General features: G+C 40.4%; 2 protein-coding genes across 9 annotated transcripts in view; both read left to right on the top strand.

The window, feature by feature from the left end:
• Positions 1–5811: 5811 nt before the first annotated feature.
• LOC120019643 (heterogeneous nuclear ribonucleoprotein Q-like) lies at positions 5812–20738 on the top strand. 5 transcript variants are annotated; one of them, XR_005472348.1, is made up of 13 exons: positions 5812–5949; positions 9519–9696; positions 10531–10649; positions 10733–10840; positions 11123–11236; positions 11504–11680; positions 11825–11960; positions 12095–12300; positions 13076–13225; positions 13331–13452; positions 14607–15097; positions 16487–16579; positions 20633–20738. XR_005472348.1 is itself a non-coding variant. In XM_038963006.1 (12 exons), exons 1-12 carry the CDS (start codon positions 5866–5868, stop codon positions 16513–16515), a joined length of 1914 nt encoding a protein of 637 aa, XP_038818934.1. In that variant the 5' UTR covers positions 5812–5865; the 3' UTR covers positions 16516–17100. The 5 variants fall into 5 exon arrangements, 4 of the variants coding, with proteins under 4 accessions (XP_038818934.1, XP_038818935.1, XP_038818933.1 ...); XM_038963006.1 differs by lacking the exon at positions 20633–20738 and having other exon boundaries at positions 16487–17100; XM_038963007.1 differs by lacking the exon at positions 20633–20738 and having other exon boundaries at positions 5813–5949; positions 16490–17100.
• Positions 19889–23906, top strand: part of LOC120019642 (sorting nexin-14-like) — a 28985-nt gene continuing 24967 nt past the window's right edge. For 2 of the 4 annotated variants that reach the window (XM_038963003.1, XM_038963002.1), the window contains exons 1-3: positions 19889–20399; positions 20633–20753; positions 20923–20999. In XM_038963003.1, coding sequence (XP_038818931.1) covers positions 20263–20399; positions 20633–20753; positions 20923–20999 — 335 coding nt within the window. In that variant the 5' untranslated portion in view covers positions 19889–20262. The remainder of the gene's footprint in view (positions 20400–20632; positions 20754–20922; positions 21000–23906) is intronic. The other 2 variants (XM_038963001.1, XM_038963004.1) reach the window with 2 other exon arrangements.

Below are 23906 nucleotides of genomic sequence, written 5' to 3'. Positions count from 1 at the left end.
CCAAGCAAAGTGAGAAGAATAAGAGCACCACATTGAAACTTCCCAGCAACACCCGTTGGGATGGTGTTGTCATCATGTTTGACAGTCTCCTGGAGGGCAAGGAGTCTCTCCAAGAAATGGCCATATCACAGTCTGCCAATATCGACAGCCCCATCAAGAGGATTCTCCTGGATGATGTATTTTGGGAGAGAGTGGTAAGCAGCCTGAAACCTATAGCAGTAGCCATTGCACGGATTGAGGGAGACAATGCCATCCTGTTTGATGTTCAGACTCTGCTTGCAGATGTAAGAAAATAAATCTGTACCTCCCTGCTCACTTCACTGTTGCTCCAATCAGAGGAAACTGCAGTTCTGAAATACATAAAAAAAGGGCGAAGACTTGCAGCGTACATATTGGACCTCAAGTATGCTGGCAAGAGCATCCTGTCTGGTGCAGAGATCAACATTGGTTATTAAGGGTTACTAAGTGTGAGAAATACTTTGTTACGCCTTGTTGAATACTGTACGTGGTTTTGAGAAACAACTTTCTTTTTGTGTTTCATGCTAGTAGTTGGAGAAATCAGTCCACTGCTCTTTATTATTTTCATTGAGGGTTATCAGTCTGAAGCTACAGTATATCAGTGTTTGATTGTATACATTGACTATTGAGGCACCATACTGTTGCTTTTGTTTTGGTGTGTTGACTATCAAGATTCCCGACTCTATACCACTGCTCCTAGTGGATGAACATTGTTTATGTGAAACATTCTATAATTCTAAAGGAAGAATAGAAGAGACTGAGACACTTCGTATGAATGGGTGGAATTAAACCAAAGAATTCTAAACGTTTATCTGGACTCACTGCGTGGATTGATTAATAGAGGCCATGCTATTGCACTCTTATTACACTCTTACGCTTAGATTGTTATGAGTTTACTGGATGTACATTGAGTATACAAAACATTAAGAACACCTGCTCTTTCCATGACAGACTAACCAGGTGAATCCAGGTGAAAGCTATGATGCCTTATGGATGTCACTTGTTAAATCCACTTCAATCAGTGTAGATGAATGGGAGGAAGTGGGTTAAAGAAAGATTTTTAAGCCTTGAGACAATTGAGACATGGATTGTGTATGTGTGCCATTCAGAGGGTGAATGGGAAAGACAAAATATTTAATTGCCTTTGAACAGGTAATGGTAGTAGGTGCCAGGCGCACCAGTTTGTGTCAAGAACTGCAAAGCTGCTGGGTTTTTCATGCTCAACAGTTTCCCGTGTGTATCAAGAATTGTTCACCACCCAAAGGACATCCAGCCAACTTGACACAACTGCTGGAAGGATGGTCAACATGGGCCAGCATCCCTGTGGAACGCTTTCGACACCTTGTTTAGTCCATCCCCTGATGAATTGAGAATGTTCTGAGGGCAAAAGCAGGGGGGGTGAAACTCAATTTGAGGAAGGTGTTCCTGATGTTTGGTATACTCAGTGTAACGACCATGACATTCTGGCAACCTTGAGAAAAACTATTTTATAGCAGAGTTGTGCCTGTTGTTCACACATGCATCTGCCCTCTCATTTGCTAGAATATTCCCACATGATCTTGCCTCCTCCCGCCTGCTTTTCACATGCATTTCCATCTTCTTTCATACTGGACGCAGACATAAAAATAGTATCCACGTGTTCATCTGACTCTGGGGAAGTACAGTACCAGTCAAAAGTTTGGACACACTGACTCATTCAAGGGTTTTTCTTTATTATGGCTATTTTCTACATTGTAGAATAATCGTGAAGACATCAACACTTTGAAATAACACATCGAATCATGTTATTCACTCAGCTTCCCTTTATCTAATATTAGGTTTTGGTTGAAAAAAAAGTGTACAAAATGTGGGAGCCAGAAAGGGGCAAATACTTTTTTCACGGCAATGTACATTGTTGCAATAGGTTTCACATACAAACTTTATAGCCCATGTCCGAACTCAGAATCAAATAGGCTTTGCAACAAAAAAAACATGGTCGCTGTTATAGAATGTTTATTTTGGTTGCCGATTTTCTGCATTTACTTAAGTTCCATGGCATCAGGTAGACTGATTTCAGATGTGTCCATGTAAACAGGATTATTAGGGAAATTGATCTTCTTGCAAAGCATGTAAATGTTTTAACTATTATATTAATCTGACTATCCACAATAATCGTATTATTGTGTGCATGTAACCATACTCATTGTGATCTGTATCAGGGCTGACCATCACTGGCAATGCGGAGACTACAGTTTTGCCTTATTTTAATCTACAAAGCTAAATGACAAAGTACTAAATTAGCGCTGAGTTTTTTCATATTGACTGTAGTGTTTTGTGTATTAACTCTATTAACTTTTCTTTTAATAAAGATAATTTAGCCAAGTGCATTCTGTCTTGAGTTTTTGGTTTCACTGCTTAGGGGTTTGTCACCTAAGCATCATTCTCCTTTGGCTGAGAATGATGGCTTGTGGAATCTAATGACCTCACCATGTCTGATCTTATGAGAGAATGTGTCATTGTTTCAATTCTATAGAGCTAAGTTCTCTAAAAAATCATATTGGGGATATGTAATTCCTAAGGAACAGGCCATGTTCAATTTCATAGTGGTATGACACAGCTCTAATGAATTTGGCATAATTGGCTCAAGGTGAGGGAGCAATTGTCATTTGAGAGAATGGAGAAAGACTATTCTGTAGAGGTAAGGTTTGACAACTGATATTTAAAATGCTTTACACGTGGCTCTCTCAACATGGACCTTATCAATCAAAACATGTTTCAAGGGTGAAAGTTTTCCACAGCATTGCTTATTATCCACAACGTGGAGATCTACAAGATATTAGACTAATAGTTCCAAGGACCTTACCATAGACTCTAGAGGAGATGGTGTTGCACTTGGAGCAAGTCGTAATGACATGCATGAACCACATGTGATGTTGGGTTCGAAGAGTCGCCCTGGCCCATAGAGTCCGAGGAGAGATGTAAGAAGGTAATACCTTTGACCCTTTGTCAATTCATACTTCCTCAATTCTCCCCGTCCTTCTCAAAAGCCATTGGAAAAGGTAATAGGGGAGGGCCTCCATCACTTTGCAATAATGTAGCTATGTTTTTCATTTTACTGTAGCAGCACAACTGAAGCAATGCAAATTGTGTTCCCTCCCTAGGTTGCTGTGGTCAAGCCCAAAAACCGAACAGTGGCAGGTGGAGAGCATGGGACTATAGTCCCCCAGAGGTTGCAAGTCCTACATCAGGCAGAACCTATCCAGGAACATCCTCCTGTTGACGTAATTCTGTTTTTAACCATAGCTACAAATTTAAAGTGAATACATTTGAGCTTTATTTTATTTCAAGGGACAGTTTCCTGGACTATAATGCACTTTCAATTAAGATTCTGTGTCTGGGAAACCACCCCTAAAAAAAAATCTTAAATTGTGTACCTTGGGTGCTAGTGAAATGCAATAGATGACCTGAAGGGGTGAAAGTAAGGTACTGGTAATTTACCAGGTATTTCTCTTGAAAGGCAGGTACCAGTTAATGAGCTGAACAGTTCAGACCAAATTGTAGAGGAGCATGCACCTGAACGTGATTCCAGAACTGCGCTGGCTGAGTCAGAAGCCTCGAGCACCATAAGCCAACCAGTCAAGCAGAAGACAGTCCCCATCAAGGATCAGGATCTCTTTATCTCAGACAGAGTCCGAAAGCGATTCAAATATTAAATTGGATGCATTGTTGGCCTCGTCTGACTCTACATCTGACTCATCTGAAATGTCTGACTCATGACTCTTTGTCTGACTTAATCTGAATCCAATTCATCTGACCCCGAGACAGAGGCATAAACCTGAATGAGATGAAATTAGCTCTAAGGATCAGTACTAGCACTGCATAATGTAATATGAAATTATGGTTGTCTTGTCCAGAATAATTTACATTTCTTTATGAAATTATGTGAAGCCTTAAAAAATAATGCTTTTGAAATGCTTATTTGCCTGGCTGTTCTGAAGATTACATCATTTGGGTCCACCTACAGTGCCTTCAGAAAGTATTCACACCCCTTGACTTATCTCACATTTTGTTGTGTTACAAAGTGGGATTAACATGGATTTAATTGTCATTTTTGTTAACGATCTACACAAAATACTCTGTCAAAGTGGAAGAACAATATACTGTATAAAAGTGGAATTTCTTAGATAAGTATTCAGCCCCCTGTCAATACATGCTAGTATCACCTTTGGCAGTGATTACAGCTATGTGCCTTTAACATGCTGACCAGACCAGACACGTCGCGTGCGCCGCAAAATAAATTTAGAAATCCATGTTATTCAATTATTGCGCGCCAACGAGCGTCTGCGACGCCAAGGGATCAAATAGAACTCATTTCTATTTCTGACGCAGATCGCGCTGCAAGTCTTGCCTCTCCCATCTCCTCATTGGTTTATAGAAGCAGGTACCCAGTGCCATCTCCTCATACCCACGTGGGTGATTGAAGAAATGGTTTGCCGTAGTAAAAGTGTAGATTCCATTCACCATATAAATTCAAAGATGAAAAAGCCTGGAAGGAGCAGAGATGACTAGAAACGATTCGGTTGGCCATTGTATGTGGATTAATTGTCGGAGTAGAAGACCTTGTGCATTTCAGGTAAAATAACTCAATATTTATATCCCAGGACAAATTAGCTATTAACAGCAAGCTAGCTAAATAGGACAAATTGTCTAGCTAAATTGCCATACATGTTTAATGCTTTTCGACCTGTCCCCACATTAATGTAATTGGTTCAGAGTTTGTTTTGATATTTTAACCTGCATGTCGTGATCGCGTTTGGTGTAGGGGGACAAAATAAATGTATGCACGATAGTGTGCAGCCTGTTTGGGTTCCGTGTAAGAGCATTCCAAACCTGGATTGTACAACATTTGGCCATTATTCTTTAATCAAACTCGGTCAAATTGGTTGTTGATCATTGCTAGACAAACATGTTCAGGTCTTTCCTAGATTTAAGCAGATTTAAGTCAAAACTAACTTGGTAAGCAACTCCAGTTTAGATTTGGCCTTCTGTTTTAGGTTATTGTCCTTTTGAAAGGTGAATCCATCTCCCAGTGTCTGGTGGAAAGCAGACTGTACTAGGTTAACCTTTAGGATTTTGCCTGTGGGGGGGTTAAACCTAAATTTATTTAGGCTTGCCATAACAAAAGGGGTTGAATGTTGATTTCAGACATTCCAGCTTTTCATTTACGCAATATGTCAAAAAAACAAATTCCACTAACTTTTTGGGGTATTGTGTATAGGTCAGTGACAAAAAAAAACTACATTTAATCAATTCAAAATTCAGGCTGTGGAAAAAGTCAAGGGGTGTGAATAATTTCTAAATGCACTGTACACTTTCATTTGGGTCCATATGCCCCGATACCTTTTCTTGTGAGAATAACTAATTCATGGGACATGAAGAGTGATGAAGATAGCTATGATGCCTTAAATATTTAACACCTTTGTCTCCGTTTGTTCTGGACAAATAAAGTTACTATGCCATTGCTTCTGTTCTGTGCCAAAATGTGCATGCTCCCAGTCCCGCGAAAATACAACAGCCCGTGGTTAGCAGTTGCTGAAACCCCATATATGTAGAAGCACTCGGAGCGCAATGTCATCAGTTACCACAGCTACAAAGTCATAAACCCCGCCTATTTCTACCAAATCTATTTTTCAAATCTGACTTTAAATCTAACCACATGCCTAACCTAAATTGAGATCAAAACGTATATGTTTTCATTATTTATAGTCAGTTTTGACTTTGTGGCTGAGGTAACTAGTGACAACACTCGCAGCGTCAGTCAACTAGCCGCCATTTCGCATTATCCGGACAGGAGCCTGACCTAACCTTATGCCGGGAATCGTAGTTTTTTTTTTTTTTAAACACCCTGAAATCAGACAATCGGCAACGTGCACCTTGGTGAACTATCGAATGGTAAGTATTTACATGTGTAAACTGCTGCATTCACGCGGATAGTTGACTTTAGTTCTGGCTGTGTTTTTAAAACAATGTGGAAAGTGGTTAGCTAAGTAACGTTACTCCTAAGAGTCCTACTCGACATTTTGAAAATGAATTCCAGAGTTTGCTATACATTTTGCGCCTGGAGACCAGGCCGGCGCCAATGGAGTAGTTCACTAACGTTGCGGAAGCGGTGTGACATTTCAGACGAGAAATGCATGACAAAGGTTAATTAACGTTTGCTAGCTAGTTTGTTATTCGCTTTAGTTAGCAACCGGTTACGTAGAACTATGGCTAACATTGGCTACGCGGCGTGGATGTCTCGTGTATGGGCTGGTTAACGGGATTGCAAACACGGAAGTCTTAACATCGTTAGCTAAGTCATTTACATTTAACTGACATTCAAGCATTTCTTGGCTAACTATTTAACGTTAATTGTTTCCAAGTATGTTACAGTAACGTTTAACGTAGTTAATCTGCACTCGCTGGCTTGTTTAGCAATGCATTGGAAGCTAATTAAGTGGCAGACCGTAAGAGCTTAGCCAGAAAAAAATATCGTTGTGCACAAAAGCACATGTAACGTTAACTACAGTAAGTAACTAGTTGGTTCTGCTCGAATTGGTAGTCACACAACTCAAACCAAATGTTAGCTAGCTAACTGAGTGTAGTTAATGGTAAACCAATGACTCCCAATTCAGTTAAGTAGCAATATGTTCAGTATAATGCCTGGTGTCCTGACAAATTGTTCAGGCACTATAGTAGCTAGCTAGAACAAGACCATCGACGTAACATAACTGATGGCTTTTATCACGTTAGTTATTTGTCTTCATTGTAGTAGTTTCGTGATTAGCATGAGCATAGGTGGGTTGATTTGTCACCTGTGCACTAAACTTGCCAGGACAATGAATTAAATGCTTGTCTGTATGCAATGTTGCCTGTAAACCCGACGTTGAATAACATTTAATTCTAAATTGGACAGAAATTAGCTTTTGAATCAGTCCCGAATGTTGAATAAAATTATATTTTAACATACTTTACCAGTTGGTCTTTTTGGCATTAGGAATGTGTAACGGATGTGAAATGGCTAGCTAGTTAGAGGGTACGCGCTAATAGCGTTTCAATCAGTTACGTCACTTGCTCTGAAACCAAGAAGTAGTGTTTCCCCTTGCTCTGCAAGGGCCGCGGCTTTTGTGGAGCGATGGGTAACGACGCTTCGTGGGTGACTGTTGTTGATGTGTGCAGAGGGTCCCTGGTTCGCGCCCGTGTCGGGGCGAGGGGACGGCCATAAAGTTATACTGTTACAAATGTATAATTACATCCAATTTTCAGAGCGCTGGTAGTGCATTCAGATTCTAGAGGTTAAAGAAACTCACACCTTTTTAGGCTAGGTGAGTGGAACACTTAAAAAAATAAAGGAGAGCCGCACAAATTAGGAGCTCAGATGCAAAAATATTTATGGCTAACGTTTCGACACACAAGCTGTCTTCATCAGGGTATAATGACAAACACTGCGGGATGACTCATTTATATAGTGTCAAAAGACACACAGGTGTCTGTAATCATGGCCGGGTGTGGCCTGATATCATTGGTTAATTCTCATATTAAAATAGCATACAAAAAAACATAAATGGATAGCGTACGATCATAGATACAATTTGGCTACATAAGCCTACAAACATTTACAATAGCATAATCACAAGAATGGCTTCAGATCAAAGTCTGAAGGGTCTTTAAATTAAAGATCCAAGCAGCCTCTCGTTTTAACAATAAATTGTCGAGGTCACCCCCTTTCCTAGGGAGGGTGACATGTTCGATGCCAATATAACGTAGAGACGAAACCGAGTGGTTTTCTTCCAAAAAGTGGGCCGCAACTGGTATGTCGAGTTTTTGCACCTAATGGTGCAACAATGCTCCAAGATGCGTACTTTTAATTCGCGCTTTGTTTTACCCACATCATTTTTTACCACAAGGACAAGTTATAAGATAAATAACTGGCTTAGTGGAGCACGTGATAACACCTTTAATTGGGATCTGTTTCCCTGTTTCCCTTTTTCAAGGTCACTCTTGCAAAAATAAGCATTCTTGCGTTCTAACTACCCGCTATTCAAAGTGCTCTGAACAAATTAAGGGAATCGTTCACAAACATTGGCACATTCTAAGATCCGATGATAGTATCGGTAATGTGTTTTCTGCCCCCGTATTCTCGCGGGGCAGAAACCTCAGAGATCAACTGGTAAACTCTGATTTACCACCCCAAGATATCCCTGCACAACGTGTATTTGCTCCTCTACTGGATGGAAACTACAAGTGTAATGGCTGTGCTCAATGTAATGGCACTTATAAATGTAGATCCTTCAAACACCCCCAAGGGTGCTCAATGTAATGGCACTTATAAATGTAGATCCTTCAAACACCCTTTGAAGGATCTACATTTATAAGTGCCATTACATTGAGCACAGCCATTACACTTGTAGTTTCCATCCAGTAGGGGAGCAAATACACGTTGTGCAGGGATATCTTGGGGTGGTAAATCAGAGTTTACCAGTTGATCTCTGAGGTTTCTGCCCCGTGAGAATACGGGGGCAGAAAACACATTACCGATACTATCATCGGATCTTAGAATGTGCCAATGTTTGTGAACGATTCCCTTAATTTGTTCAGAGCACTTTGAATAGCGGGTAGTTAGAACGCAAGAATGCTTATTTTTGCAAGAGTGACCTTGAAAAAGGTCACGTTTTGTTTTGAATTGAATTTTCTCAACGGCAGTATTAATCTGACCATTTTTGTACCCCCTCCCCTTGAATTTTCTTTGCGTCTCGGCCATATTTCTGTTGAAATCTGATTGTTTTTTACAAATTCTTTTGATTCGACAGAATTGGCTGTAAGGCAAACTGTTTTTCAAGGGAAGTGGGTGACAACTATCAGCCCTCAACAAACTTACGATCAATATACCGTTTCCAAATACTTATGTTAGGCAAGAAAACATTTTTGAGAGGATTGAAAATAGACTGTTTCTCCATGTAACCCACATACAAATTAGCATAGTTAGGAGCCATGGGGGATCCCATAGCAGTACCCTTCGCCTGAAATTAAGAAATCATTCACCTGAAGCATGCGCACAATATAAAAAAGATATGCAGGAGATGCATGCATACTTGTTGAGCTCATTTACATGGTTCTGTGCATGCTTCAGAGATCTGAACACTACCAGCACTTTACAGAGTTGATGTAATTGTACATTCCTGTGAATATATTGTCTCACATTGCTGCCGACAAAAGGACCCACTGCACAGACAAACGTTAAAGTATGTTAAAATATAATTTTATTAAACACTCTGGCTTGTAGAGGGAGGAAACTTTCCTGATTCAAACACTCATTTCTACCCGACATAGTATTAAATGCAATTCAACTTTGGATTTCCAGGCAAGCAATGATGATATGCCTGAATGTTATGTTTTGCTTATTTGAATTGGCTAAGTGCAGTAGGTGCTTAAGTTATTGGAACAGTCATTCAAATCATTTTACTCATCATTGCATTAAACAGATGGCGACCGATCAGATGACCGATCATGTAAATGGGAATGGTACAGAGGAACCAATAGACATAACTGAAGTGGACACAACTACAGCTGAAGTTATCCATTCAGACAATTTCCAGACTTTATTAGATGCTGGTTTACCACAGAAAGTTGCAGAAAAACTAGATGCAATTTACATAGCAGGTAAGTGCATGTTATGCATAACCTAACTGTTTTTTGTTGTTGTCATGTTCTTCCTTTTTAGTTTGTATTTCTATTAGAAACTTGTATTTATTTACCTTTGCAACTTTGTGTGATATATTTACAAACAAAGCTATCCCCACCATAACAAAGAACTGTGAATTTCAATCCATTGTTTCTGGGTGGAGTTGACGAGCTTTGCTATGGCTAACACTAATTCTGCTAATAGGTTATGCATGTATAAACTACACATTGACACATCCAGCCCAAAGCGGGAGCTTTAAAATATGCTTTGTAGTTGCTAACCAAAGTTCCGGAGCATGTCTTTATTTAAGGATGGAACTCTGCGAATCCTGGGGGGGGGGGGGGGGGGGGGGGGGGGGTTGTGTTGTTGTCTTGATATGGTCTCCGGGGGGAGCAAAAGAAAGGCGTAGGGGGGGGGAGGGGTGTTCAGATGTCTGAATTGACTTGTGCATGTACAGCTGACCTGGTTCATGCAGTAGGATTAATGCTTTGGTTGTGGGTGCAGTTAGCGAGATACTTTTTCCCTCCTTTGATGAGCTTGTTCGTGTGTATTTCCTTGGTTTCTGTAAGCATAAATCATTATTCTTCAAATTTTATAATGTACAACTAGCCTGGCTGGTTGCTATTTCTAGCAATGGTGACAATTTTGTTTTTTTTTGGTTGTCCACATGATGATCTCTATACTCAAATACTGGAGCAACTCAACATTGCTGTGATGGTTTACCGCTAAGATCTGATTGGACATAATCCCATGAGTTCTTTGTGATTTCATTAGCAAACAGTGGTTATATTTGAAATGTCACCCTTCTACAGGCCTGGTAGCGCACAGTGACCTAGATGAAAGGGCTATTGAAGCATTGAAAGAATTTAACGAAGAAGGTGCTCTACAAGTCCTGCTTGATTTTAAGGAAAGTGATCTGTCGCACGTGCAAGTAAGTGGCCGCTGCGTTACACTTAGTTGAGGATTATTTAATGAAACGCAGGGAGTACTAAAAGCGTAAACTTTCCTTTTCAGAACAAAAGTGCCTTCCTCTGTGGAGTAATGAAGACTTATAGACAGAGGGAGAAGCATGGGACCAAAGTTTCAGATCCCACGAAAGGACCAGATGAGGCGAAAATAAAAGTATGTCAACACCAGGAAGGAAGTTTACTCTTTGTAGAGATGAAGGCATGCCTCTTTTCCAATATCTTGGCATAGCAGATTGTAAGAGTCTTGCTCATTTGTTGGCAGACTTGATCTTGACTTAGCTCGTCAGAGTATTATACCAATGTTACAAAAGTCTGTCAGTTTAGGCTACGCGGTCACATTTTTTGCATAGCTGATTTATTGTGGTTGTGTGAAAAATCAAGCGGTGTCTGTGTGTGGTTACAGCAACATGAAATATTTTTATTTTGATAATGACAGGCTCTGCTTGATAGAACCATCTATACACTTGATGTGACAACGGGTCAGCGGAAGTATGGAGGCCCCCCCCCTGAGTCTGTGTATTCAGGTGCTCAACCCACTATTGGAACAGAGGTACGGTCTTTATCTTTCAGTGAACAAACACTTTTGAATAAGACCATCAAATGTCGACAAATCTCTGTTTGGCCTAATGATGACGTTTGTAATTCTGGAGTGACTCTTGTTACACTGAGAGCTTACCGCTAAGATCTGACTGGGCCAAATAAAAAATACCGCTCGTCTCCTTGATTCCCATAAATATTTTACATTTCCAGAACTGACCACTTTCTTAGCTGCTCACAAATGTTTTTTCATGACTTGTTTCATGACCTACCTTCGCAGATATTTGTTGGGAAAATTCCTCGAGACTTGTTTGAGGATGAGCTGGTGCCCCTTTTTGAGAAGGCGGGACCTATCTGGGATCTACGTCTAATGATGGACCCCCTGAGTGGCTTGAACAGGGGCTACGCCTTTGTTACCTTCTGCACTAAAGAGGCTGCCTCGGAGACTGTAAACCTGGTCAGTGTATCCCCATGCTTCCAGTTATGGTCTGTCTCTTCAGCCTATCAGTCAGTTTGGAAGTATGAACTTTGGCATAGTCTGTGCCATGGCTGTTTCATATTTATCCTTGTCACACTGGTTGATGAGTTCCTCTTTCCCCAGTGTAATAATCATGAAATACGCCCCGGCAAACACATTGGAGTGTGTATATCTGTTGCCAATAACCGGCTGTTCGTCGGCTCCATCCCCAAGAGTAAAACGAAAGAACAGATTGTGGAGGAGTTTGCTAAAGTCACAGGTAAGAAAGATCTTTGTTTATGGGTGAGATGGGCACTTTTCATTTGATTAAGTCAACAACAGGTCTTGTAGTTGTAACTAAATACATAATCACATTTTGCTCAAACCTCGCTTAACTTTTTCTATTTCTAACAGAGGGTCTTAATGATGTCATACTGTACCATCAGCCAGATGACAAAAAGAAGAACAGAGGTTTTTGCTTTTTGGAATACGAGGACCATAAAACTGCTGCTCAGGCCAGACGCAGGCTAATGAGTGGCAAGGTGAAAGTGTGGGGGAACATGGTTACTGTGGAATGGGCAGACCCCATCGAGGACCCAGATCCAGAGGTTATGGCCAAGGTAAGTGATCTGCTGACTACAAAGTGATGAAACACTGGAGAAACAAGGTGTTATGTCCCAAAGGGCACTTAATTCCCTATATAGTGCACTGCTTTTGACCAGGGCCCATTGGACCTGCTCAAAAGTAGTGCACTGTATACAGTGCCTTCAGAACGTATTCATACCCCTCGACTTATTCCACGTTTTCTTACAGCCAGAATTCAAAATGGATTAAATAGATGTCTCACCCATCTGCACACAATACCCCATAATGACAAAGTGAAAACACGTTTTTAGAAATGTTTGCAAATTTATTGAAAATGACAGCCGTTATCACATTTACATATGTAGTCGCACCCATGTTATAATCACATGTTAGAACCACCTTTGGCACAGATTTGCAGCTGTGAGTCTTTCTGGGTAAGTCTCTAAGAGCTGTGCACACCTGGATTGTACAATATTTGCACATTATTATTTTTAATATTCTTCAAACTCTGTCAAGTTGGTTGTTGATCATTGCTGGACAGCCATTTTCAAGTCTTGCCATAGATTTTCAAGCTGGTTTTAAGTCAAAACTGTAACTGTAAGCAACACTGGAGATTTTCATTTGATATATTTCCAACCTGAAGTCTCGCTTTATAGGCTTGCAGTTGATGCTTGATCAACCTTGGATGTCTTTCATTTAACAAAATACAACCACTAGTCTTTAAGTGGGTGCAGATCACACTGATGCCTGTGTGTAACCCATGTAGTTGAAGTTCTTAACACGTTTCCCATTGTGCATTTCAACCCACAGGTCAAAGTTTTGTTTGTCCGAAACCTTGCGAACAGTGTTACGGAAGAAATACTTGAAAAATCCTTCGGCCAGTTTGGGAAACTGGAGCGAGTGAAAAAGCTGAAAGATTACGCCTTCGTTCACTTTGATGAGAGGGACGCTGCAGTCAAGGTACTTTATATTGAGTGATAATATAATGAGAATACACTGTGGTAAGTAAATGACATTGAGGGTGTGTAATTGTATGATGACTGTAGTTTGCCATCATCTCCACAGGCGTTGGCTCAAATGAATGGCAAAGTTCTGGAAGGAGAGCACATTGACATAGTCTTTGCAAAGCCCCCCGATCAGAAGAGGAAGGAACGCAAAGCTCAGAGACAAGCAGCCAAAACAAACATGTAAGACATGTCTTTATAAAATATATTTTTTGCGCCCAATTTGAAATTGGTGCATGACTGATTGATTCTAAAGCCTTGTTTACACTGCAGGCCCTAATGTTCACATCTGTTTTGTTTTTCAAATCTGTTTTGAAGTACTGACTGTCAAAATGGCAAGGTACAAGTGACCAAATCAGATTTGTGGGTGTTCAGATGGAAGTTATTTGCTGACATGGCTATGCTAGTTGTCATAGTAATGACGGGTGTGTGTGCAGTGGTGTAGGCTGTTTTGGCGGTGCTTGTGCTTCCTATCAATCATTTGTTTGTAAACAGTTAACAAGCTAGTTACCTACAGTTTGTTATTGTCAAACTGTCAACAGAGCAGCTAACAAGCAACAAGATGTGTTATTAGGCAGTCTAAAAAAACTTGGGGGCAAATAAATCATATTTTACCATTCAGAAAAGTCGCATGGCCAGGAATCAGATTTGTATCTGATTTCAAACCACCTACGAAGGTGGTTTAAAATCAAAGTTTATTTGTCACATGTGCTGAATACAACGGGTGTAGACCTTACAGTGAAATGCTTACTTACAGGCTCTAACCAACAATGCAAAAAAGGTATTAGTTGAACAATAGTTAAGTAAAGAAATAAAAACAACAGTAAAAAGACAGTGTAAAATAACAGTAGCGAGGCTATACACAGAAGTGAGGCTATAACAGTAGCGAGGCTACATACAGGCACCGGTTAGTCGGGCTGATTGAGGTAGTATGTAAATGTAGATATGGTTAAAGTGACTATGCATATATGATAAACAGAGAGTAGCAGTAGCGTAAAAGAGGGGTTGGCGGGTGGTGGGTGGCGGGACACAATGCAGATAGCCCGGTTAGCCAATGTGCGGGTGCTCTGGTTGGTCGGGCCAATTGGGGTAGTATGTACATGAATGTATATATGAAGGTTTGAAATGTGTGTTGAATTATCTGATTCCATCTGATTTTTGGCTGTTCAGCCTGCAGGAAAAGTAACAGATTCTAATGTGATATGTATGAAAATTGGATTTGAGTCACTTTAAACTGCCAGTGTGAACAAGGCTTTAGTCATCAAATCAGAACAATGAGTCCATGTGTGTTCAGTGCCTTGAACATTTTTGTCAGGTTCTGCTTGTTTCTCCCATAGGTATGATGATGATGATTATTATTATAACTACGGCCCCCCTCAGTTGCCCCCTCCCACAAGAGGCGGCCGAGGTAGGGGAGGTTATTCTTACCCACCCGACTATTATGGCTACGATGATTACTACGATTATTATGGATATGATTACCCCAACTACCGCGGGGGATACGACTACGACTACTACGGCTATGATGACTTTCAGGCTCCCGCTAGAGGAAGAGGGGGCAGAGGTGCACGGGGGGCATCCCCAGCCAGAGACAGGTCAGGCGCTCCCAGGGGCAGAGGTGGCTTTTCCCCTCGTGGTGGTCCAGGATCAAGCAGAGGAGGTGTGCAACAGAGAGGCCGCGGCGGGGTACGTGGTGCGAGGGGTGACCGCGGTGGAAATGTAGGAGGAAAGCGCAAAGCTGATGGGTACAACCAGCCAGATTCCAAGCGGCGCCAAACCAATAATCAGAACTGGGGCTCTCAACCCATTGCTCAGCAACCGCTCCAAGGTGGTGATCGTTCTGGTAACTATGGTTACAAATCTGACAACCAGGAGTTTTATCAGGATTATTTTGGGCAACAGTGGAAGTAGAACATTAGGGCTTTAATTCCAAATCCTTTTTTAGAGACTTGATCTGATTGGCCCTAAATCCATATAGTTGCCTCACTTTTTTCCCAATTTGGTGACATCTGGCAAGATTTATTTTGTATATATTTTAATAATCCGCTTGGATTTGAACAGTAGTCACACTTCCAACTGTTTTTGGCTAACTGGTTTTTATTCTTTCAAAGTTGATTAATGCGATTTCCATAATCAGGTTTAAACATTTAAAAATGTGCAATCATGTGATCCAGCTGTTTTTATTTGGCTGTAGTTTTATGTATGTTTTTAGTGATTCCATGTTTTAAGTAGCTAACAGCAACTAAACTAATGTCTCCTAAACATGTACCTATTTAAAACAAATGAAACCACAATTTGTATGTTACAGAAGATAATGCTAGGAAATGGCGTGTCTTGTAAAAAATCAAAGAAGAAAAAAAAGACTAGTCCTATTTATTGGGCTTTACATTTTGGCTTGTATTTTTTTGCTATTTGTCTGCTTTAATAAACATACACGCAGAAGTGTACAAAATCTCAAATTGTGTTTCAAATTCATGTTTCGGAAAATTCTCTTCAAATTACCTTCAAATTTAAGGCTCCTTGTGGAAGAAAATAACTAAAGGTTTGCCACGTGCAGCAACTTCACTTTTGCAATGTATTACTTATTTCAGTAGTCGGCTTATTCCACAATTGAAGTGTTACGTATGTGTAGAGACGTTCTCCATTTGAGTTAAGTTTTTTGATTCGAGACCATATCTCAAAAATTCTCGATTTAGATTTCACAATTTCGTAGCCCAAATTAAATGGATTCCCGTTTTAAAGAAATGTCATAAAGTGGAGTCTTTCTCTGATGGTCAGTTCAAATATATCCCTTTGGCTATTAAAAAATTAGTCTGTGAAGATGTTCTTGTCCCCGAAGGCTCTATCTCAAATTGAGCAACGATGGGAATAATTGTCATGCATGAACTGTCTGTACATAGTGCTTGTAGTTTGGACATAACCCCCAATCTTTCCATATCCCAACCACTTGACTGGTCACCTTTAAAATAACACAGCAAGGCCACTGTTCTGCTCTACCTTTTCCTGACGGCATAGCCTTGTTGCATGTGAAGCTGAAGGGTGTAGACGTCTTGGTGAATGACTAGAACCCTTTGCTTTTTCCTTACTCAAGTTAATTTGTTTGTCTTTAATGTGCATTGGACTGTGTTCTGTAGTTACTTGTGGGTAGCTAGCTGGATGTTATGTGGTCATCTGTTGTGATCTATCTTCTAATTGCGTCCTTTTGTTACCTGACTAGCAGGGAAAAGTGGTCGAGGCCGGTCCTGACCTGTCACTATGAAGACTGACCTGCTATGTGGGGTTATACTGGAAGCTGCCAATTGAAGTGCTGGTAAGGTCAACTCAATGGTCCAATGATATTCCAACTTTACAGGAGCATATCTGCCAGATTAGAAGATAATCAAAAGGGCAAACTCAAGATACTTGTTGCTTGGACTTTTTAGACCGTTGCTGCAAATAGGGTTTTCACACCTCTGAAAACCTCTCTCAAAGCTAAGGATCGGGATCATATTCTGCACATATAATATTTTACATGCGCATGTTCTTTTACGCACACTTTGTAGCTGCTGCTCACACTCCCCTCACGTTTCTCTTTTTACTCACCCTCTTTTGGGCCATGCTGATGTAGCCTATGTCTTTCTCATATTTCTGAACAGCTGAAATAACCCCAAAGTGATTTGATCTAATGTTCCCCAAAATATATTATGAAGGCTGTACAACCATTGTCTGTTGTAACGGATATTGCAGTTGCACAAGTGTAACAGTTTAACTTTAAACTGTCCCCTCGCCCATACCCGGGCTCGAACCAGGGACCCTCTGCACACATCAACAACAGTCACCCACGAAGCGTCGTTACCCATCGCTCCACAAAGGCCACGGCCCTTGCAGAGCAAGGGGAAACCCTACTTCAGGTCTCAGAGCAAGTGACGTAACCGATTGAAATGCTATTAGCGTGTACCCGCTAACTAGCTAGCCATTTCACATCCGTTACACAAGCAGGACACAGTCCTTACACATTCATTCCATTGGAGAAAAAACAGTCAGGTGTTTGTGTGAAGTAGGCTAATGCTTTATAGTCATATCGTAGCCACTAGCCAGAGTTCCTGGGGGAAAAAAGAACACTACTACTTTGTCTGCCTCCTGCTTAGCCAATGCTTGTAATGATGAGAAAATAACATTAAATCGCTAACTAGACTGTGTCTCTGTGTCTTGCTTGTGTTTCATATGCTGCCTAAATAGCTGCATGGAACTACCCACTTGAGTTTTGCTTTGGGGCAAAAAATGATCTGCATTTCAACCACACCCAGACCCTACTAACTACTAATTTGCGTTTCAATTATCATGCAAGTACCGCACGAGTAAGCGGCCTAGCTGTTCCAACTCTGGACAGTTGAGCATGTATTTTGACCCGTAACCAGTGTCTGACAATGGGCGAGTGTTTTGCATCGCCCGGCGCGTTTATTATTGCTTGCGTCGTTTTGTCAACTACTGCTTAGACTGCCTACTATTTGTCATAATCTTCATAGTATGCTGCCATATCGTAGCGATGATTGCTGGAAAAAATAACTAGCCAATGTTTGCGATGAGAAAATAACATTAAATCACTATTTTGACTGCCTGTGTGTCTTGCTCGTGTTTGATATTCTTGCCTAAGTAGCTGCATGTTTAACTCGGCAACTAAAAAGAACATGGACTCGCTAGACTGCTTATGTTTGCAACAGACAACTGTTACAACCGACAAAGTTTGTACGAACATGATGGCTGCATGTAACACCCCTCCTGAAAATAATTACATTAAGTCACGCTTGAGGCATGGAAAGCATAGGGTGAACATGTTGACCATGTCTTAAGCATAGACTAAAAAAACATATCTCTGTATATAGTGTAGGCTACAACATTAAGTGGAAGCAGCAGTGGAGCACTGAGCAGACACTACTGTGAGCAGCAGTTACGTAAAAAAAAAAGATACTGCACATGTGCAGAAAGCTCATTATCCACGGCAAGTGTTCCAGAAAATCCTAAACCACAGCCACGCCTTTGTTATTATAAGCTTGCCACCTCCCCCATGTCTCCAAATAATATGCCATTTTTAAAATGACTATTGAATATGTTGAGTTCCCAGTGGACTGTTCATCCCGAAATGTAGTTATGCCTTTTGCACTTTGTCTAAGTTTGAAGTGGCTCAGAGGAGCTTGACGCCAATGTATATTTTGATGCATAATGCAGCTTTACGATGGAATAGACATATTTAATTCTGTTTTGATTTTGATTGGCTTTAATATAATGTTTAGCAGGTTTTTAGGTTTAACCACCTGGCATAAATGGTCAGGCATTACAGGAAAGTGGTTATTTTCAGAACTTGTCTTTAAAGGGTTGGTTAACTACCTCAGTACAGAGGATACAACTGCCCTGTCTACTGTAAGTATGGAAACGTAATTGATGAAAGCAGGGCTTGTTCCACCTACTAACAAGCACAAGGGCAACAGCAGAGCACATGTAGTTTGTTTGTTATAGGTGCTGCATGCTGTTATTCTAACACTGCCAAGTCAAGCTGGGCATGTTAAATAATCTCATGTAATGAGTGAATGAAGGAACAAACCCTGCTTTCATATGGTTTGAACTGCATTGGCTATGTGCTTATTCATATAATGTATTTACAGGTTGTATAATAGTTCAACATAATAATTCAACATTCTTGTAAAAGCTTGAAGGAAAGACATGCTTTTTTCAGAAGCATTGCATTGTCCCTTTTTCTTTCTGGGATAGGATAGTAAGTATTTTGTATATGATCCATTCCTTTTGGTTGCCTGGAAACCCAATGTAGCATTATATGCAATTCAACATTGGGTTTTCAGGCAACCCATTTGGAAGGTTGCATTCACATTTAAGTTTGAGAGCCATCAGTCTACTTTGTGTACAGAAATTTGCCTAATCATGATGTACAACATGAATATCGATCAGACATCTATGAGCTGCCTTTTTGTCACATTTTAAGTATGTGACAAGTGTTTTGAATATGCATCATGTTGAGCATGTAATTAGTATCTGAGTTAGCTGGATATGACTTGGTTTATCCAGTTCAAATGGGATACTGCAGCTTAAAAAAAAAAATGTATTTCCTGGATCGCATAAAGGAGACAACAACTTAATCAGGTTTTGTACACAATTGACTCTGAAAAGCTGTTACCAGTTTAAACAGTTGTTGGTGGCTAACAATTGTTTTTGCATTCTTGCAAATAAATTGTTTTATACTGTTAAGTGAGGCGCGTGAAACTTATTTTAAAAATAAAGGTCTTGATTTTCATCCCTGTCTTATATTTTTATATTGTATTTGATCAATTTATGACTATTCGTCCAACATAGTTGTATACATTTAAATGTAGATTTTATGGAAAAACGCAAACAATTCAACATGCTGCTTTGTGCACCACACCTTGGTATGGAATTTACGGCAATGGAATTAATTTCTTCACTGAAGTTCGTGTTACTTTCAAACATACTATTTCGTTTAGGAAATTAAATAGTTTATGATTATGAATACCAAGCAATTACCAGCTGAGACTACAGTACTAAAGATTTTCCAGTAGCTTCGCCTATCCCTCCCTCTCTGGTATGCTGGCACTTCCTGTGGTGAGGATTAGAACCGGAAGTGACGACCATCGGATTAAGGGAACTCGATCTGTCAAGGAAATCACACAATACTTTCTGAAATGGGAAATAACAAAAGTGCTAACCATAATTAAAAGGAAGACCTATCGTTGAAGAAATTAGATAACAATGTGAAACCTGCACAAAGTTATGACATGGTTCGCTGTTTGAAGTACTAGTTGATGGGATTATATTGTGTATTAGTAAATAGCTAAAGTCGCGAGCCTTCCTTGTTAACTTTAGCATACGCATCAAACGTTATATAACGTTAGACCTAGCGAGTACATTTTAGCTGGTGTTATGGGTTACTTGTTTAGGGTGTCCATCTAGCTTTTTAATGTTTACTTCAACAGACCCCATTGTAAAATGGAACGTATTCGAGTTTATCTGGAGAATCTGAAGCAAGGACTGCAAATTGATGTCCTGAGGGAAGTTGGACGTCAATACCCTGTCTTTTGCTTTCTTCTGGTTTTCATGTTTTCATCAACTATACTTCTTAATAGGTAGGTTTTGTTGACATACAGTGGATATTTGTTCATGTGGGATATCGAATGTTTTGACTCAGTCATAATGTCACTTGAAGTACTTGTAGTTAAAGTTCTCTTGCTCATTCTGGAGTGACAGGAAAAGTTAGTTCAGCATCCTGTCTAAACTCATAATTTCAGAATGTTTCTTTTTTAGTTCCGGTATTAACCAGACATCTAGCTATATGTGTCTGACCAGGTTTTTCTTCCAGGTATCTCCACATTCTGATGGTGTTTTGGTCCTTCCTGGCTGGAGTGATTACATTCTATTGCTCCCTCGGCACAGAATCCCTCCTGCCCAACATCCTCTTCACCATGAAGCCCAAGAACAAAGTAAGTTGAATGTTAAAAACACTAATACCAGTAGTTGGAGGGCAATGCAGTGTCACTCCAGTGGTGAAGTGACTCAGTTGCTTAACTTTTCTAACGGTCAGTTCCCATTTGTCAGTGGGATATCCAAAAGTAAGTTTTGTAGCTTTAGGATCTCCCTCTATTTCTACAGCAGCAGGAGCAACAGGAGCTGTTTCCATTGGGACACAGCTGTGCAGTGTGTGGGAAAGTAAAGTGCAAACGTCACAGGTATGTCAGCACACCAGTGATTTTAGGGTTGACTCATAACCCGCAGTCCCTGCGCCTGCGTGTTAAGGGTCATTAAATATTGTGTAAGTAAAGGGCGGGTCGCGGCCAGGTTTTATAAAGAGAAAACAATGCATAAAAAATTCATAATGTATAATTATTGTACAATTCATCTCTATAGGCTACATTGAGGTTTTTCTTAATTTATTTTTATTTTTGGTGTTAGGCCCTAAAGCTTAGGTTTATACGCACTTAGGCTTATAACTGTATGTGCGCCAAATACACTTCAATTGCCAAAACTTTTCTGCCCAAGTTCCCAAAAGCATAACGTTGATCCACTGATGCAAAGAGGACTTTGTCACAGTTTAATTCAATAATGAAAGCTGCGAAATGGAGAGTTGAAAATAAAGAGAAGGGTGGGTCAGAACAATAGCCTAATGTTTTGGACAGTCACAAGACAGGGTCATCAAATATGGCACATGAAAGGAACTGTACTGTTCAGATGGGTTAAATATAATACCAACTGAAATATGGACATTGACTGTAGGTCTATAACCTCTCACATAGCCTAATATAATATTAACCGTGAAATCATACACCAAATGTACATTTTGACTCTGGAGAGAATAAATGCGTGTAACGGCTCTCATGTGGCACATCGACAAAGGACACAGTGCTGTTCTCTTTTAACAGTTTATTCTCCAAAGTTGAGCAACTCTTGCACATACATACACAACACTGTGTAAACTTCAGAACAACTGCAAACCCACCTAGCAAAGTTGAACAACTCTGGCTGGATGCTGCGTGATCATGTGCATATATACAGTACCAGTCAAAATGTTGGACACACCTACTCATTCAAGAGTTTTTCTTTATTTTTACTATTTTCTACATTGTAGAATAATAGTGAAGACATCAAAACTATTAATTAACACATATGGAATCATGTAGTAACCCAAAAAGTGTTAAAACAAATAAAAATATATTTGAGATTCTTCAAAGTAGCCACCCTTTGCCTTGATGACAGCTTTGCACACTCTTGGCATTCTCTCAACCAGCTTCACCTGGAATGCTTTTCCAACAGTCTTGAAGGAGTTCCCACATATGCTGAGTACATTTTGGCTGCTTTTCTTTCACTCTGCGGTCCAACTCATCCCAAACCATCTCAATTGGGTTGAGGTCAGGTGATTGTGGAGGCCAGGTCATCTGATGCAGCACTCCATCACTCTCCTTCTTTGGCAAATAGCCCTTATAAAGCCTGGAGGTGTGTTGGGTCATTGTCCTGTTGAAAAACAAATTATAGTCCCACTAAGCGCAAACCAGATGGGATGAAGTATTGCTGCAGAATGCTTTTACCATGCTGGTTAAGTGTGCCTTGAATTTTAAATAAATCACAGAGAGTATCTCCAGCAAAGCACCATTACACCTCCTCCATGCTTCACGGTGGGAACCACACATCTGGAGATCATCCGTTCACCTACTCTGTGTCTCACAAAGACACGGCGGTTGGAACCAAAAATCTCAAATGTGGACTTATCAGACCAAAGGACAGATTTCCACCGGTCTAATGTCCATTGCTCGTGTTTCTTGGCCCAAGCAAGTCTCTTTTTCTTATTGGTGTCCTTTAGTAGTGGTTTCTTTGCAGCAATTTGACCATGAAGGCCTGATTCACACATTCTCCTCTGAATAGTTGATGTTGAGATGTGTCTGTTACTTGAACTCTGTAGCATTTATTTGGGCAGGTAACTAATGAACGTATCCTCTGCAGCAGAGGTAACTCTGGGTTTTCCTTTCTTGTGGCGGTCCTCATGAGAGCCAGTTTCATCATAGTGCTTGGTGGTTTTTGCGACTGCACTTGAATAAACTTTCAAAGTGCATTGACTGATGTTCATGTCTTAAACTAATGATGGACTGTCGTTTCTCATTGCTTATTTGAGTTGTTCTTGCCATAATATGGACTTGGTCTTTTACCAAAGAGGGCTATCTTCTGTATACCACCCCATACCTTGTCACAACACAACTGATTGGCTCGAATGCATTAAGAAGAAAATAAATTAAAGCTGTCAAGGCAAAGGGTGGCTGTTTGAAGATTCTCAAATATAAAATATATTATATTTTGGTTACTACATGATTCCATATCTTATTTCATAGTTTTGATGTATTCACTATTATTCTACAATGTAGAAAATAGTAAAAATACAGAAAAACCCTTGAATGAGTAGGTGTTCTAAAACTTTTGACCGGTAGTGTATATTGACGATTCCCATCGGTCTGCCACTTTCCTCTTGCCTCTTTCTTTCTTGTTTGTCAACAGTACTTGATCGCCAACTTCTATGGTGGCCCCTTGATCTTTCTGTTGTAAATCTGTTTTTCGGTTCTGTTCTTTTGCAACATGTTCCAGTGCTATCACCATAGCATCCTTCAGATCCTTGGAGAGCGAAACCACATACTTGTCGTAACTGGTAACAGCTGGATCGTTCATTGTTTCTTAAAAGCACATTTACTGGCAGACGAGGGATCCTTCCATACATCAGGTAGAAGGGGGCGTACCCTGTCTTCTCATGGGTCGTGCAATTGTACATGAACGTAAATGTTTGCAGGTGTCTCGGCCAGTCTTGCTTGGTGCTAGAGCTTGGATCATGCTGCCAAGTGTCCGATTTGAAACGTTCCACGCTGCCATTCCCCATCAGGTGATACGGTGTTGTGTGCGACTTCCTCACACCAGAGACTCTCAGTAACTCGCTGATCAACTGTCTCTCGAAACTTGTTCCTTGGTCACTAGGAATTCTCTCAGGAAATCCATACACACAGAAGTATCGGTCCCACAGGATTCTTGCCACCTGCTTAGCTGATTGGTCTCTGCAGGGAAATGCTTGAGCCATTCTTGTAAAGTGATCTGTTATCACTAGT

This window comes from Salvelinus namaycush, chromosome 24 (assembly GCF_016432855.1).
Source record: "Salvelinus namaycush isolate Seneca chromosome 24, SaNama_1.0, whole genome shotgun sequence".
NCBI lineage: Eukaryota > Metazoa > Chordata > Actinopteri > Salmoniformes > Salmonidae > Salvelinus > Salvelinus namaycush.
This window is presented reverse-complemented; position numbering and strand designations above follow the sequence as displayed.

Bases quoted from the DNA above. Each gene is read 5' to 3' on its own strand.
- LOC120019643 (XM_038963005.1), top strand. From the start codon at position 5,866: ATGCCGGGAATCGTAGTTTTTTTTTTTTTTAAACACCCTGAAATCAGA. The intron at 11,237-11,503 runs GTACGGTCTTTA...CTACCTTCGCAG, and splicing joins AACCCACTATTGGAACAGAG to ATATTTGTTGGGAAAATTCC. The intron at 13,453-14,606 runs GTAAGACATGTC...TTTCTCCCATAG, and splicing joins CAAGCAGCCAAAACAAACAT to GTATGATGATGATGATTATT.